The following is a 13791-nucleotide window of genomic DNA, read 5'->3' on the forward strand; positions in this document are numbered from 1 at the left end:
TATTATTCAATTTGCACAAGTTATCAAGATGGTCACAACACCAAGTTAAGTAGTTCCTTTGCAACATAAGGAACACATGTTCCCCCAAGGTTCTATCATGAGCTAAACATTTAACAAAGATAGAAAATATAGTGCAATGCTCCCTAATCCACTGTCTTGAACCAATAAGTTCTAGAGCAAGATATTCATCAAACTAGTCTTAACACAGACATTAACTAAGCCTAAGTAATTACAAACATAGTGATCAAGCAAGTAGCATTTCATAACCTACATGATTCATAAAATTGCTAAATTTCATCTTAGGAAAAGATAGCTTGCTCGAGATATTTCATGTCAAAGTATCCAGAAGAGCCTAAGATTAAAAGATTGCTCTGCATAACTACTCAACTTAGTCCAAATCTGCTCATCACGCTGTGAGAGGACCTCTCCCTCAAACACTCCTGGAGTTGAAGAGGCAGGAGCCATCTTAGGAGTGAGTGTAGTAGGAAGTAGTGGATAATCCGCGTCATCCCCAAGAGCTAGAAGGTCGCCATCCAAGAAGATGCTTTCACCAATCTCATGGTCACCTGCACACTCAAAGGAAGCACTAGTACAAGGGTTGATTCATCTAAGGTCGCATCACATGACTCCATGATGGTGTTAGTGTCAAGATTAAAGACCCTGTAAGAATGAGCATGAAAAGAATACCCTAAGAAAATACCATCGAAAGAACGCAACTCGAACTTATCAAGATTGCTATGATTTAGGATGAAGCATAGACAACCAAAGACTCTCAAGTGTGAGTATTAGGCAGCCTCCCAAAGCGCAACTCATAAGAAGTCAAATTTAAAATCGAGCACAAGAAAACCTGATTTGAGATATAACATGTTGTGCTAATGGCCTCAGCCCAAAACTTTCTAGGATTCCTATGCTCGTCGAGCATCGGCCTAGCCATCTCCACCAAAGTGCGAGTTTTCATCTAACCACGCCATTATACTAAGGAACGTGTGGGGCAGAAAATTGATGCTCAATGCCATGCTCAAGACAAAAGGCATCAAATAGATAGTTTTTTAACTTGGTGCCATTATCACTACGAATTATTTTCAATGCACCAGGAAGTTTCTTGAACAATCTCAAAGCAAAGCTCTAAAAGTGTGAGAACACTTCATCTTTGCTCACAAGAAAGTAGACCCAAGAGTAGCGAGAGAAATCATCAATAATGACAAGTATATACCACTTCCCACCCGCCGAATGAACCCGAGAAGGACCAACAGTGTCCATATGAAGAAGTTCTCTCGATCGTTAAATCATCATCAGATTGACTTGTGGGTGGGAGGCAACATCTTTCTTGCCATACCGATAGGGAGCATAAACAAGATTCTTCTTAAACTTGAGCTTGGGTAATCCTCGGATCAAGCCTAGGGCACTCAAACGAGTAAGCAAATCAAAGCTCATGTGCCTTAGTCTAATATGCTACATCCAAAGCTCAGAAGAATGTTGAACAATCAAACAACGAGAAGAACCAAGAGACTCAGAAAATTAGCTCCAAAACTCTCCCAACTCTGGAAATATTGCAAATCAAAGTGCCAGAAGAATCAAGAACTCAAGAATTATTGCATTTGAAATGCACTTTCAAGTCCTCATCTAGCAACTGATACAGAGAGAAGATTGTATCCCATTTGCTCCACCAAAGCCATATCCTTGAGAGTAAAACTCTCATTCAGCCTTACCATACCTTTGGCTTTCACCCTTTCTTTCTGATCATTCCCGAAAGTGATGTACTCATGCCGCTTCATTGGTGTGAGGCTGGAGAACCATGATGCATCTCCGGTCATATGGTGTGAACAACCGGAGTCAATGAGCCACTTGTTCTTTAGGCCTTCGCCTGCCACCTACATGCGAGAAGAGTGGTAGGAGGATGGCTCAGTACTGGGGTTAGTCATAAACTTCTTGGGAATCCAATACTAGGTCATCCGCCATAAGGTAGTAAAAGCAGGTGCATGCAAATCAATCCTAGCACTAGCACGATAGGGGCGAGTGCCATGTTGAGGACAGCGTTGTCCGCTAAAGCGCTGTGACTCAAAGTCTCTTACACGTAAACTAAAACCATATGAGTCATGGTAGGATCCACGTCGGGCAACAGCTCTAGGAAGAGACTGAAAAGCGTTGGGGATTCATGAGTGGAAGTGAGGAAAATGCTCATATATACCAACAGAGGGGAGGTACATGTCGCGGGTGCTCCACTCCCACTCACGCCACTCATCTCTCCTACAGCAAAAGCAAAACCCAACCAAGTGATCCTCTCTCTGGCAGTAGGTGCAGTGGTAGCATCTCTCAGGAACTCGACTGCCGGTCACTCGGGGCTCTCTCACAGGCTCTCTCATCTTGACCCTCTTGTGTTGTGATACAAGCTTGTTCTTTGTAGATTATGGAATGGGTTTCTTGATGGTTTGTGGTGTTGTATTGATTTTAGACTTCTCAGCTTCTAGGGTAGTAGGTGTGGTGAACACAGTCTTACTCAAAACCCAACTCAAGAGCCAAACTCGCCTTATCGGTACACATCTTGGTCTTGGCCAAAATCAAGTTCATTTTGCCTTTTGCCCTCTGAGTATTTCTCCACTAGAGAAAGGAGATACTCATTATCGACCAAAAGCTTCTCAACATGCCATCTAACCCAGCTGAGTTTGTCCTGAAAGATGGTGCAGGTGGAACAATTTGGCTACATATCCTGTAAACTCCCAGCACTCTCCAATATACCAACTCCTTAATGTGCTTGAATTTTAGTTTAACATCCTTTAAAGCAAAGGACAATTCATGCAAGCACCTAAAAGAGTGAACCTAGACTCCTCCACAAGAGACTTTTCTCAGCAGTCTCAAGTCAACTGGCAACTTGAGCATGCAGAGCCTGAAGCTCTGCAAGTTCTATCATAACTATCAAACAACTTTCACACTCCTCATCATCACTCATAGATCTAAGCAATGCAAGCTCAGAAGAAACATACTCATACTTAGACCTAAGCTCCTTCGACTCACGTACACCTTTTCTAAGTAACATATTTTGGATAACGAGAGCATCATTCAAGGTATCGACTTGAATGGAAAGCTGGTCATAGGAAGGTAATACCTCAGAGGGATCAAGCTTGGAGTCATTGTCGTTGTTGTCGTCCGCCATGAAGCAGAGGCCGATGAGGTCCTTGGCTTTCTTCTTACTCTTCACTCGCAGTTCATCCTCCTCCGAGCTCTCCTCCTCGCTTGCAGAGGTGTCGATGTCAGTAAGAGCTGCCACAAATGCCCTATAAGTTGCCTTGGCCGCCTTCTTGGCCATCTTGTCGTGGCTCTTCTTGAAGAAGGGCTTTTTGTTTTTCTTCTTGTGCTTGTCGTAGTCGTCATCGCGGTCTTCCTTCTTCTTGAGCTTGGGGTAGTCCACCTTGAAGTGGGTGGTGTCACCACACTCAAAGCAGGCACAGGAACTACTTCTCCTCCGGTCTCGGTTTTTGTTGTAGAAGTGGGTGAATTTCTTCACGATCACTGCAAGATCCTCATCATCAAGTACATCCACCTGCTCCTCTGTAACAAAGACCAAGGAAAACAAAGCAAAACCACCAGATAAAGTGTTAGCATAAGAAACATCAACTTCAGACTAGTTGCCACCGCTAGAGGAGAAAACCTCCTATACGTTTCTAGGCGGGGGGCATTGTTTATCTGCATCTATCCCAATATGCTGTCTATCGAATTGTTGCAATTGATGTTCGATCTCGAAGAGAAGGAAGAGATCTGAGTTTTTTTAGATCTTTTAGCTCTAGTTTTTCTAGTATTCCTTACATAAGATCTCGGAAGAGCCGATCTGAAAACCAACACAATGTTCTGAGATAGGGGGTTTTTGAGACCAATCCAAGCCACCTTGGCTATCTCGGTGGACTTGAGATTGCTAAAGAGTTTATAACAAGTTAATGTGTCATAACTTGATGACTCTTTAATGCTCGAGATTTTCACTTCCTATATGCTACAATCCAGAACATAGAGAAGCTTGATCGCTCTCTCATGGTCAGAATAGGGCAAAACACCAGTTGATTGAAGATTGCTAACAATTCCATGAAAGCGAGCAAACATGGCATCCAAAGACTCTCTAGGGCCTTGCACAAATATTTGATATTCTTGCTTGTATGTGCTTTGGCATCTGGCCTTAATCTGATTAGTGCATTCATGAAAGACACTCAAAGTAGTCTAGATCTCCCGGACAGTACGGAGATGCTGAACCCTGTCAAACTCATTACGACTTAGGCTTGTGAACAAAATATTTCTAACCTTGTTGTTGGCCTCATACTATTCGATTTGAACCTGAGTCGTGCAAGCAGTAGGGATCTCGTAGTTAGAATCAACTACCTCCCAAATTGTACCTCCTTGGCTTAAGAGATAAGCCTCCATGCACACCTTCCAGTACGAAAAATTGCGGCCATCAAACAGTGGAATCTTTCCACTTCTCTCCATCTTGCCTACGGATCACAAAGCCAGTTAAGGTCAACAAGTGATCAAACCGGCTCTGATACCAATTGTAGGACCGAAAGTGGTGACTAGGGGCTTAGATAGGCGCCTCAACAATTTCTTGCAAAATAAATAGCCTTCTCCTATTTTTAATCACCGAACGCACCTCAAACCTTGAGCGGAAGCAAAATACTCAGAGAGACAAAGCAAGATGGAAAGTTTCAAGGCAATATGACTCCACGGATGGAATATGAACCATAGGTTCCATTCAAAACCATTACATGTGTCTTTATGCCCAAAAGCTTGCAACTTTGAATATGCATGAAATAGAGACAAGATCACCGGGCAAGTAAACTCTCCAAGATGATGGCCTAGAGGCAAGGGAATTCAAGACCCCATCACATATGCATGTGTATGTAAACTCTATGCCTCTAGCATCAAGAAAAAACAACATCCCAAGGTGTTAAAATTTCATCTCAAAAAGAAAAACAAAAATCAACGACAAAACACCAAGTACTTGCAAACTTGCAAGGGAACCAATAAAAGAAAACTAAAAGGAGGGGAATTCAAGCATATGCAAAAACTTAAACTTCATTAACTCAAAGAGGCCAGCCCTGTTTTAGGAGGATTAAAAAGATTTATCTCCCAAAACTCTCACTTATTACATAGGCTAAGCACTTATCTCCCTCTCCTCTAAAACCCTAGCACAAGGTTCTCATATGGATGGCTCAAGGGGGGCTCTTCCCAACTAGCCATACCCCTCTATATATAGCCTAGAAAATTTGACCCCTAAGTTTCCTTGGCTGTTCCCAAAATATTCCTCTCTTGTAGTACACTCCTACCTACCAATATAGGCATTTTGGTCAATTTTCTTCTCCATCCATCGAACGATCATTGCGCCTTCACGACTCAGCTTTGCCTTGACGCAAACTTTGTAATGATGCCATGTGGACCTCGAGTCCTCCCACGGTTTTGAGGACAAACCGCGAAACCCTAGCCGCTTCTCAAAGCGTGGCTAGCCACCACTTGCTTCCACCTGAAACAAGCACTCCAATGATGACGTGTGTCCTCTGTCTTGCGATCTTGACCATCGGCAAGTCTCTCCTGCTCTCGATCCCTCAGGCCGCCTTGTCACTTGCACCGGTATCCCCTTCGCTTGACTTTGTCAACACGCCGACTTCATCAACCTTCATCTCTTGCCATGCTTGACATCCACGTGTACCATTAGAATCATCCTTGACTTCGCTCGGCCCCCTTGATCGTCTGGCACCTAGCACCCCGCTTAGCCCTGATCACCCGCCATCGACTGCCAAGTTGCATCCATCACCTGTACACCATGAGATCAGCAAACATGCATCTCTAGAACCATATAACATCATCACATGTTAGTCCAAATCAAAATCAAGCTGAAAAAGATCAGACGTAACAAAAATGTGAACATCGGATGGTCCGACGCTCACACAAGTGCAACACCGGACCATCCGGTGAGCACAACTCTACTGGAACCTGGTTTGCTTTCCTCACTAGAAAAATTAGTCCGGTGCTTACTCTCACCCACACAGGACCTTCTGGTAACTGAATTTTTCTCTACCTCTACGCTGAAAAGCTCTGGTGCTCACATCTACCACACACCGAACTATCTGGTGAGGTCAAAAACCCTCACACCGGACTATCCGGTGAGTGTAAACTTCCTGCATCGAGACATCGATACAAACTCCAATTCTTTTCAGCCTTGGTTAGACAAAATCAATATTGCAGTATATAACCATGCATATGCTAACCAACAAGAGCAATACAACGTCAATCAGTCATCACACAAGATAAACCAAGGCACATCTCAACTTGGTTTCTCAATGTCCGTGACCAGTAAACGTAGACCTTCTTTCTTGGACCTTCGATATGACCGATCTATACGACACAGACCAAAGCAAGGAGCTCCATGTAATGCCTCACCTCTCTGATCTCCGGTGCCCATGCAACCGGATCTGTGACCGCTACTCCTACCACACTAACCCAATGTTGTCAGGGCCATCATAATTCATAGTTGTTGGTCCTCCAATCCCTGTGCTTGGTGGCATTCCCACTGTCTCGCCATCCCATCCCGTGTTTGCCACTACAACCAAGCTAGCTGACAAATCAAGTGGAGAAGTGCCTTGGTTTGCATGTGACGAGGTATTGACAATAGTTGATGTGTCTTAAACTTGGTTAGTATATGTTTGTGGATGCTTATTCTTGTTCATGTCTAACTCGAGTTAGCGGTGTTTGGAATTGGCGAATTCTTCTTTATACGCAAAAAAATTACACACACCGAAGTTCCAGTGTTCACTGGAAGTTCCGGTGTGAACAGCGTATATTTCTTGCAGAGAGCAATTTTTTGGACGAAATTGGAGATCAATGCACCGAAAGGTCCGATGAAGTTTTTTTGCTAGAGTATGGGTATGTTTACTCTCAGGCATGACAATGATTTCTTACTTGTTCGGATATATGTAGATGATACCTTTTTGGTGGCTCTTCTCATCCACTTGTAGCCAAATTTGCAGAAACCATGAGCAGAGAGTTTGAGATATCGATGATGGGTGAGCTCAACTTCTATGAGCAGGGAGTGTGAGATATCTGCTTGAATTTTGAGGTGCGTTGGGTGATCCACATAGGAGAATGCAATCATTTTCGTAAGAAATTTGTTGAGACGCCTATTCACCCTCTATAGTCGCCAATCTCGTTCCTACAATGGGTATCAGAGCCGGTTTAATTATTTGTTGACCTTAATCAGCTTTGTAATCCGTAGGTGACAAGGAGAGAACTAGAAAGATTCCACTATTTGATAGCCGTGATTTTTCATACTGGAAGGTGCGTACGGAGGCTTATCTTCTAAGTTAAGGAAGTGCAATATGGGAAGTAGTTGATTCCAACTATGAGATCTTGCTGCTCGCACGACTCAAGTTCAAATCGAACAGTACGAGGCTAACAACAAGACCAGAAATATTTTGTTTAATAGCTTGAGTCAGAATGAGCTTGACAAGGTCTAACACCTCTGTAGAGTCTTTGGATGTGATGTTTGCTCACTTTGATGAGATTGTTAGCAATCTTGGATTAAATGGTGTTTTGCTCTGTTATGACCACGAGAGAGCGATCATATAGTGTTAAAGCAAGCAAATTTCTTAGACAATTACTGAATATTGTCGAGTATATTCAGGGGAACATGGTCTCCTCAATGGGATTCGGATTAATTCAAATCAAGTCGTTCGGTGCTGGTGCTAATTGGTCCCGATAATATAGTATAATGTTTTTGGTACTCCAGCGAGAACTAAATAAGTGACCTCATCACAGGCTCACAGCACCGGTCTGGAAAACAGGACTTCTCTCCTTAAGTCGGCAATGTAGATGCGGCAAGTACAAATCATAGGTAGGTAGGTCGAACGCATTCATGGGCGTACAGGAAGGCAGGTCATGCAGGCAGCTAGCGCCGGAGCCAGCCAAGCCATATGTGCACTGCAGGCGAGTTTCACTCCCCTACAGACCCGGCCGGCTGGTGGATCTCCCTTCCAGTCTTCGCCGATGCAATCGTCCTAAGATTGAACGGATAACTCGGGGGTGATTGTCTGTCATTAATTGTGGACCACGACTCAGTGATATATCCACGTCCAAGACGAAGGTTGAATGAAACTGAGTAGAGGTCCGGAACGACTTACGTTGTAGAATTAGCACAAGGAAACTGACCGTCGTCGCCCACAACATTGCTCCATTGGATCGAAACAAGGTAAAAAGTAGAAATCGGTGTCAAATCCTACTGCTAGATCCTTCGAGCAGCTGCAAACGTTGAATTTACTGCAAGACCCAACATCTCGAATCCAAAGCGAAGACACATGTGAAGCTGTGAAGAGTTTCGGCAGCTATACCACCGGACTGGTTGAGGAAGAAAATATAATGTACTGGGTCACATGGACAAATAGAATACAAGGCGTGGACACATGATTCAAGTCGGTAATGTACTGGGTTATGGTTTGTAAAGCAGCTCAAACCGGTAAGGCTAATAATTTGAAAGCGCGTGGATATAAATTACATGGTACGGTGTTCCATGATTAACCAGCTGATAAAGTTTTGAAAACGCTAACCGGTCTACTAAGTACTTCCTCCATTTCGCAATGTTTGTTTATAGTCTCGAGAGTATCTGTCTTAAATTATTTGTCTATTATGGTAATCAAAGATGCTTTATGGTCTTTTTTTTATGCCCTTAAGTGTATACATGCATTTACTTTAACGTTGATGAGTTACTTACTCTCATTCTTACATTGATTAGGGGTAGCATGGTTATCTCACTGTATTTTTTTACTCGATTTCAGTATTTCTTGATTTGTATGCAATAATGGGTGTAGACAAATATTACGAAACGAAGGTAATAGTAGTTTAGGCTCGAGGACCAGTGATAACAAGGTCCCCTTGCTTTTGCTGCACGCTTGGCTGGCGCTGCAGGGTTTTATTCCGACCCATAAATAAATACTCTAGCACCTACCTTTGGGAACCCCAACTCTTTGCCCATTTTCTTTTCTTTTCTTTTCATTTGAAGTATGGCACCATTGAGATGGATGTTTTAAAAAGGCAAAACCAGTATCAGCAGTCAGCACCCCTGAGATCAATCACCTCAGCTCTAGTGAAAGAAGTGAGAGTCTTCACTTCAAAAGGGAGAGGACAGGAGGAAGCACGCAAGGGAGGAAGAAGACAACCACACGCTAGGTCCTGTGTGTGTGTGTGTGCGGGGCTAGAAGCAGACAAGCTGCGGGAGCAAAAGGAGCATGGCTTCTCGCAGTAGCTTCTACTTTGTTCCCTTGCTCCTCTTGCTCATGCTCTTGCTCTCTTCTTCTGCTACTGCTGCATTGGCATCCAAGCCGAGCAGCGCTGGGAGTGGCGCTGCTGGTAATGCCACTGCGAGGTTGAGGCCAGGGAAGGAGCTGCTCAAGTACAACAGGATCAGGGCTCTGCTCAAGAAGCTCAACAAGCCTTCTCTCAAGACCATTCAGGTCACTGAAAATCTGACATTAATTTTTCTTTCTTCTTTGGCTTACTCTCATCTCCCTTTTGTAGTTTTTTTTTTTATTTAACTTGTTTGTATTGCAGAGCCCAGACGGTGATCTGATTGACTGTGTTCCTTCTCATCTCCAGCCTGCATTTGACCACCCAAAGCTCAAGGGCCAAAAGCCTCTGGTATGTGGCAACACAACTTCTGGCTTCTGCTGTTTTGTTCTATAATTTGCCTTCACTTACTGTTAAACGGACTTTTATGTACATTCAGGATCCACCGGAAAGGCCCAAGAACTACAACTTCTCTATTTCTGACGGCGGCAGCAGAGTTGGCGAGGTGGTGGTGCAGACATGGCATGCCACCGGCGAGGCGTGCCCGGAAGGCACGGTAGCTATGCGGCAGACGACGGAGAAGGATCTGCTCAGGGCCAGCTCCCTCAGAAGGTACGGCAGGAAGCCGGCGCGCCGGAGTGTTCGTCGTGATTCCACAAAAAGCGACCATGAGGTTTGATAATTTGTCCTACAAATAAATCTTTACATATTTACCACTGCACAAGTGTTCTTTTTACAAAAAATAAATATGCCATTGTAAAGAAACTATTTACTGACATGGCTCTATGATCGAATAGACTACTAGTTTTCCAATGGCATGTAAAAGTGTTTTTTTTCTGTATGTATAGCATGTACACTTTTTAATAATTTACAATATGCATAAATCGAATTGCCCAACAAAGAAAAATAAAGAAACACGAATGGGTGCAAACCTCAAATGTATTTATACAATTGGGAGTCCTCATCTTCCCAAGTTCCGTAAAAAAATTGGAATGAAAGAAAAAAGAAGTTTCTACTGCAGGGATAAATCAGTAACCTGAAATGCCAAAACTAGAAAAGTTACAAAAGAGAAGCCCGTGCACTTGGAATAAGATGGCACAACAGTTGCTACTTGCATGAATCTACAGAAGCTTCACTTGGGAAAAATCCATGTGAGAAAATTTACTTTGCTACTAGGATCAATGGCTTGTTTTGTTCTCTTCTGTAGGCCAAACTTTTGTTTAGATCCACTGGCATCTTAAAAAAATTTAGATGTCCTCCCATTGACCACACAACCTGGCCACTGAAATATATATTTCAGAGAGCAGTCAGTACAGTTGTTAGACTCCTGTCTACTGGCAGTACAGTTTGAAGTGGCAGCATGTGCAATCTCATCTCGGTTTCGGAGTTGTTTATTTGCTGAATCACGAACACAGTTTCCATATTAATAGCGGTGAGTTAAGTAAGATCTCTGCGTGTTAGGCTTCGATGCTTGCTGCGAGGTCAATGGCAGAGTTCTCAAATTTCTAGGACAGGTTCGATACTTGTAGCAGTAATTAAACAGATAGGCCAAATGGTTCCAAAGAACCATGCGTTTACATAACATTAAGTACTCACTTCCCTGTGCAGCTAATGAAGCTTCAATTGGCCTCTTTAGAGCAACAGGGCTAGCTATTTGACTTCACTAATTGCAATACTTAACAGTCAAACATTTCGTTGCTTTCCGGTATCAAGACCAAATTTGCTCTGCTTTTTTTTGCTTGTCTTGTTTCCATTTCGATCGTTTGATAGTCCTTATAACCAATTCTCTGTACTAGATAATATATAACTGAAGTCCTTGACGTGTAGTATCAAGTTAGCACATAAGAAAAGTTAGTGCAAAACAGTGGAACTTCAGAGTTGTCAAAGATTCTCATCTTAAAAATCGGTTTGGAAGTACCTCGATTGAATTCACCAAGGCGCCTAATCTCCAGCTATGAGATGACCAAGGGACATGCTACAAACAAACCCCCATGTGGCTTGGAACAGGCACACAAAATTATTTGTAAATCTGCAGAAGCTTCAATAAGCATCCTCTCCCTCCTTTTCTTCCTCCACCCCTTCTCCTCAGTGGTGTGCCAGCGGGTAGGGGCCAACTAATCAAGATGAGCAAGTTATCTCTTCTTGAATCATGAGCTTATTTGACTTGCCCAAGTTGCTACTTATTACGCAAAAGATTGTACTAGTGAAATCTAACTGCAACTCTCGTTGGAGTTACATATTGATGTGTGTTTTTTACTTGGTTACAGCATGCAGTTGGGTATGTAAACTCTCAGCAGTACTATGGGGCCAAGGCCAGTGTTAATGTGTGGTCACCAAGGATAGGTGACCCATCTGAGTTCAGCCTGTCACAGATCTGGGTCATCTCTGGCTCTTTTGGCAATGATCTCAACACCATTGAAGCTGGATGGCAGGTACATGAGCAACCGAAACAAGAGTAAAAGTTCTTCTATGTTAAACAATGAGCGATAAAACATCACAATGACAAAAAAAAAAAAGCATATAATTTTTCTGCTTGCTAATTTTCTAGGTAAGCCCTGAGCTGTACGGAGATAGTAACCCAAGATTCTTCACCTATTGGACGGTAAGTGTGTTTATGAGCAAAGAAAATGCAGAATTAATATCTTTTAATTTGCAGCTGTAGGATCCTAATCAATTATGCACTTTGTAGACTGATGCGTATCAAGAGACCGGGTGCTACAACCACAACTGCCGTGGATTCGTGCAAACCACTAATAAGATCGCCATCGGGGCGTCTATCACCCCGGAATCGGTGTACAACGGCAGGCAGTTCGATATTACTCTGATGATATGGAAGGTAATCCATCAATTCACATTTCTAAACAAGTTAACATGTCATCAACATGTGCTTCGTCAATTGTTCAAGAATTGTGCTATAAAGTTGAAGCATTCAGTAATCATAACCATAACACTCTTTATCAGCTCTATTTATTTATGCTGCTATTCCCTGACAGCAATCATGCATGGTTTACAGGATCCGAAGCACGGGCACTGGTGGCTGGAGTTGGGCCCGGGCCTGGTCGTCGGCTACTGGCCATCCTACCTCTTCACCCACCTCGCGCGCCACGCGAACATGGTGCAGTTCGGCGGCGAGATCGTCAACACCCAGCCATCGGGGTCGCACACGGCTACGCAGATGGGCAGCGGCCACTTCCCCAGCGAGGGCTTTGACCGCGCCGCCTACTTCCGGAACCTGCAGGTGGTGGACTGGGACAACAACCTCATCCCGGCAGCCAACCTGAAGCTCCTCGCCGACCACCCCGGCTGCTACGACATCCATGGAGGGTCCAATGGCTACTGGGGCAGTTACTTCTACTATGGAGGGCCAGGGAGGAGCGTGAAATGCCCCTGAGATAAATTTGGATCTTGTTTTCTTTTTTCTGTTTTTTTGTTTGTTCGTTTGGTTGTTGTCTTTTTCTGACAGCAAGTATTGGTTTGGCCCTTTATAGGATATTGCTAGGTCTTAGATCTTTAGCTGAAGAATGCATCGGAACAGTTGAGACTTGAGAGGAATTTGTAAATTTGAGAAGTGCGCGCCAGTTTATGCATTCAATTTACATAATACCCACTCCATTCTTAAATACATGTCATTCTAGCTTCCAAATTTTGCTCCCGAACAAACACCATCCTATGATTTCGAGGTATTTGTTAACAATTGTTCTTTCTTATACACCATTCGAGATGGTGTCTAAAGTTTTGCTTTATTTTTCTAACTAAATTTATACTATTGGTCGCAAAGGGATTCTCAAAAAAAAAAAATCTATTAGGTGGGAAGATGGAATTAGCCAATATGTATTTATCAGAAACTCTTACACGTGTAGGGGGAAGTTGCATATGTGTGTGGGAAGGGAATTAGTGTAATTAATCTGATTAAGCCATTTTCTATCTGAGCGATTGTGCCGACAGAAGGGAAAAACACATGGTGACACGGCTAAAGGGAAATGAACTCACCGGATGGGCAAGATGGCTCGGTGGAGCTCGCCGAGGCCAAGAAGACGGCAACAAGGTCACACAGCTCGAGCATAGAGGGAGGGCAAGGAGTCTTGGAGGTGGTATGAATGGCTTAGGAAGGAGCTTCAATAGAAGAAGCGAGCAATGTTTACACATGGTGAGGATGGCAGGGAGAACACAGCTTGGATGAGTGGTGCACGGCTTCAGGGATGGGGAGGGAGGTATATATTGACACGATAGAAGAAATGAGGGAGGGGGGCTTGCGTTCGCTGTTGTGGTTGAACTGGAGACCACTCAAGCTTGAACGACAACTACATGATGATGACAAAGAGAATTGAGTCCGTGAGTGGCATGACACAGGGATGGAAAGGCGATGCACCATTGTTGGACATTGAGGCGGGCAAGACGAGGAGTTGAGCTGCTACGGCATGGCTCAGCCCGGTGTGCTGGGTAAGGGGAGGTGGGTCCAATGGAAAATGAAAGAGGGTGAGA

The 13791-nt window shown here is 43.7% G+C and overlaps 1 protein-coding gene across 1 annotated transcript; it reads left to right on the plus strand.

The window, feature by feature from the left end:
- The first annotated feature begins 8983 nt into the window (after positions 1-8983).
- LOC133926712 (protein neprosin-like) lies at positions 8984-12971 on the plus strand. The gene is made up of 7 exons (XM_062372743.1): positions 8984-9476; positions 9574-9660; positions 9749-9982; positions 11577-11741; positions 11858-11911; positions 11999-12145; positions 12323-12971. The coding sequence occupies exons 1-7, from the start codon at positions 9252-9254 to the stop codon at positions 12698-12700; spliced, it is 1290 nt and encodes a 429-aa protein (XP_062228727.1). The 5' UTR covers positions 8984-9251; the 3' UTR covers positions 12701-12971.
- The last annotated feature ends 820 nt before the right edge of the window (positions 12972-13791 follow it).

This window comes from Phragmites australis, chromosome 8 (genome assembly GCF_958298935.1).
Source record: "Phragmites australis chromosome 8, lpPhrAust1.1, whole genome shotgun sequence".
NCBI classification, from domain to species: Eukaryota; Viridiplantae; Streptophyta; class Magnoliopsida; order Poales; family Poaceae; genus Phragmites; species Phragmites australis.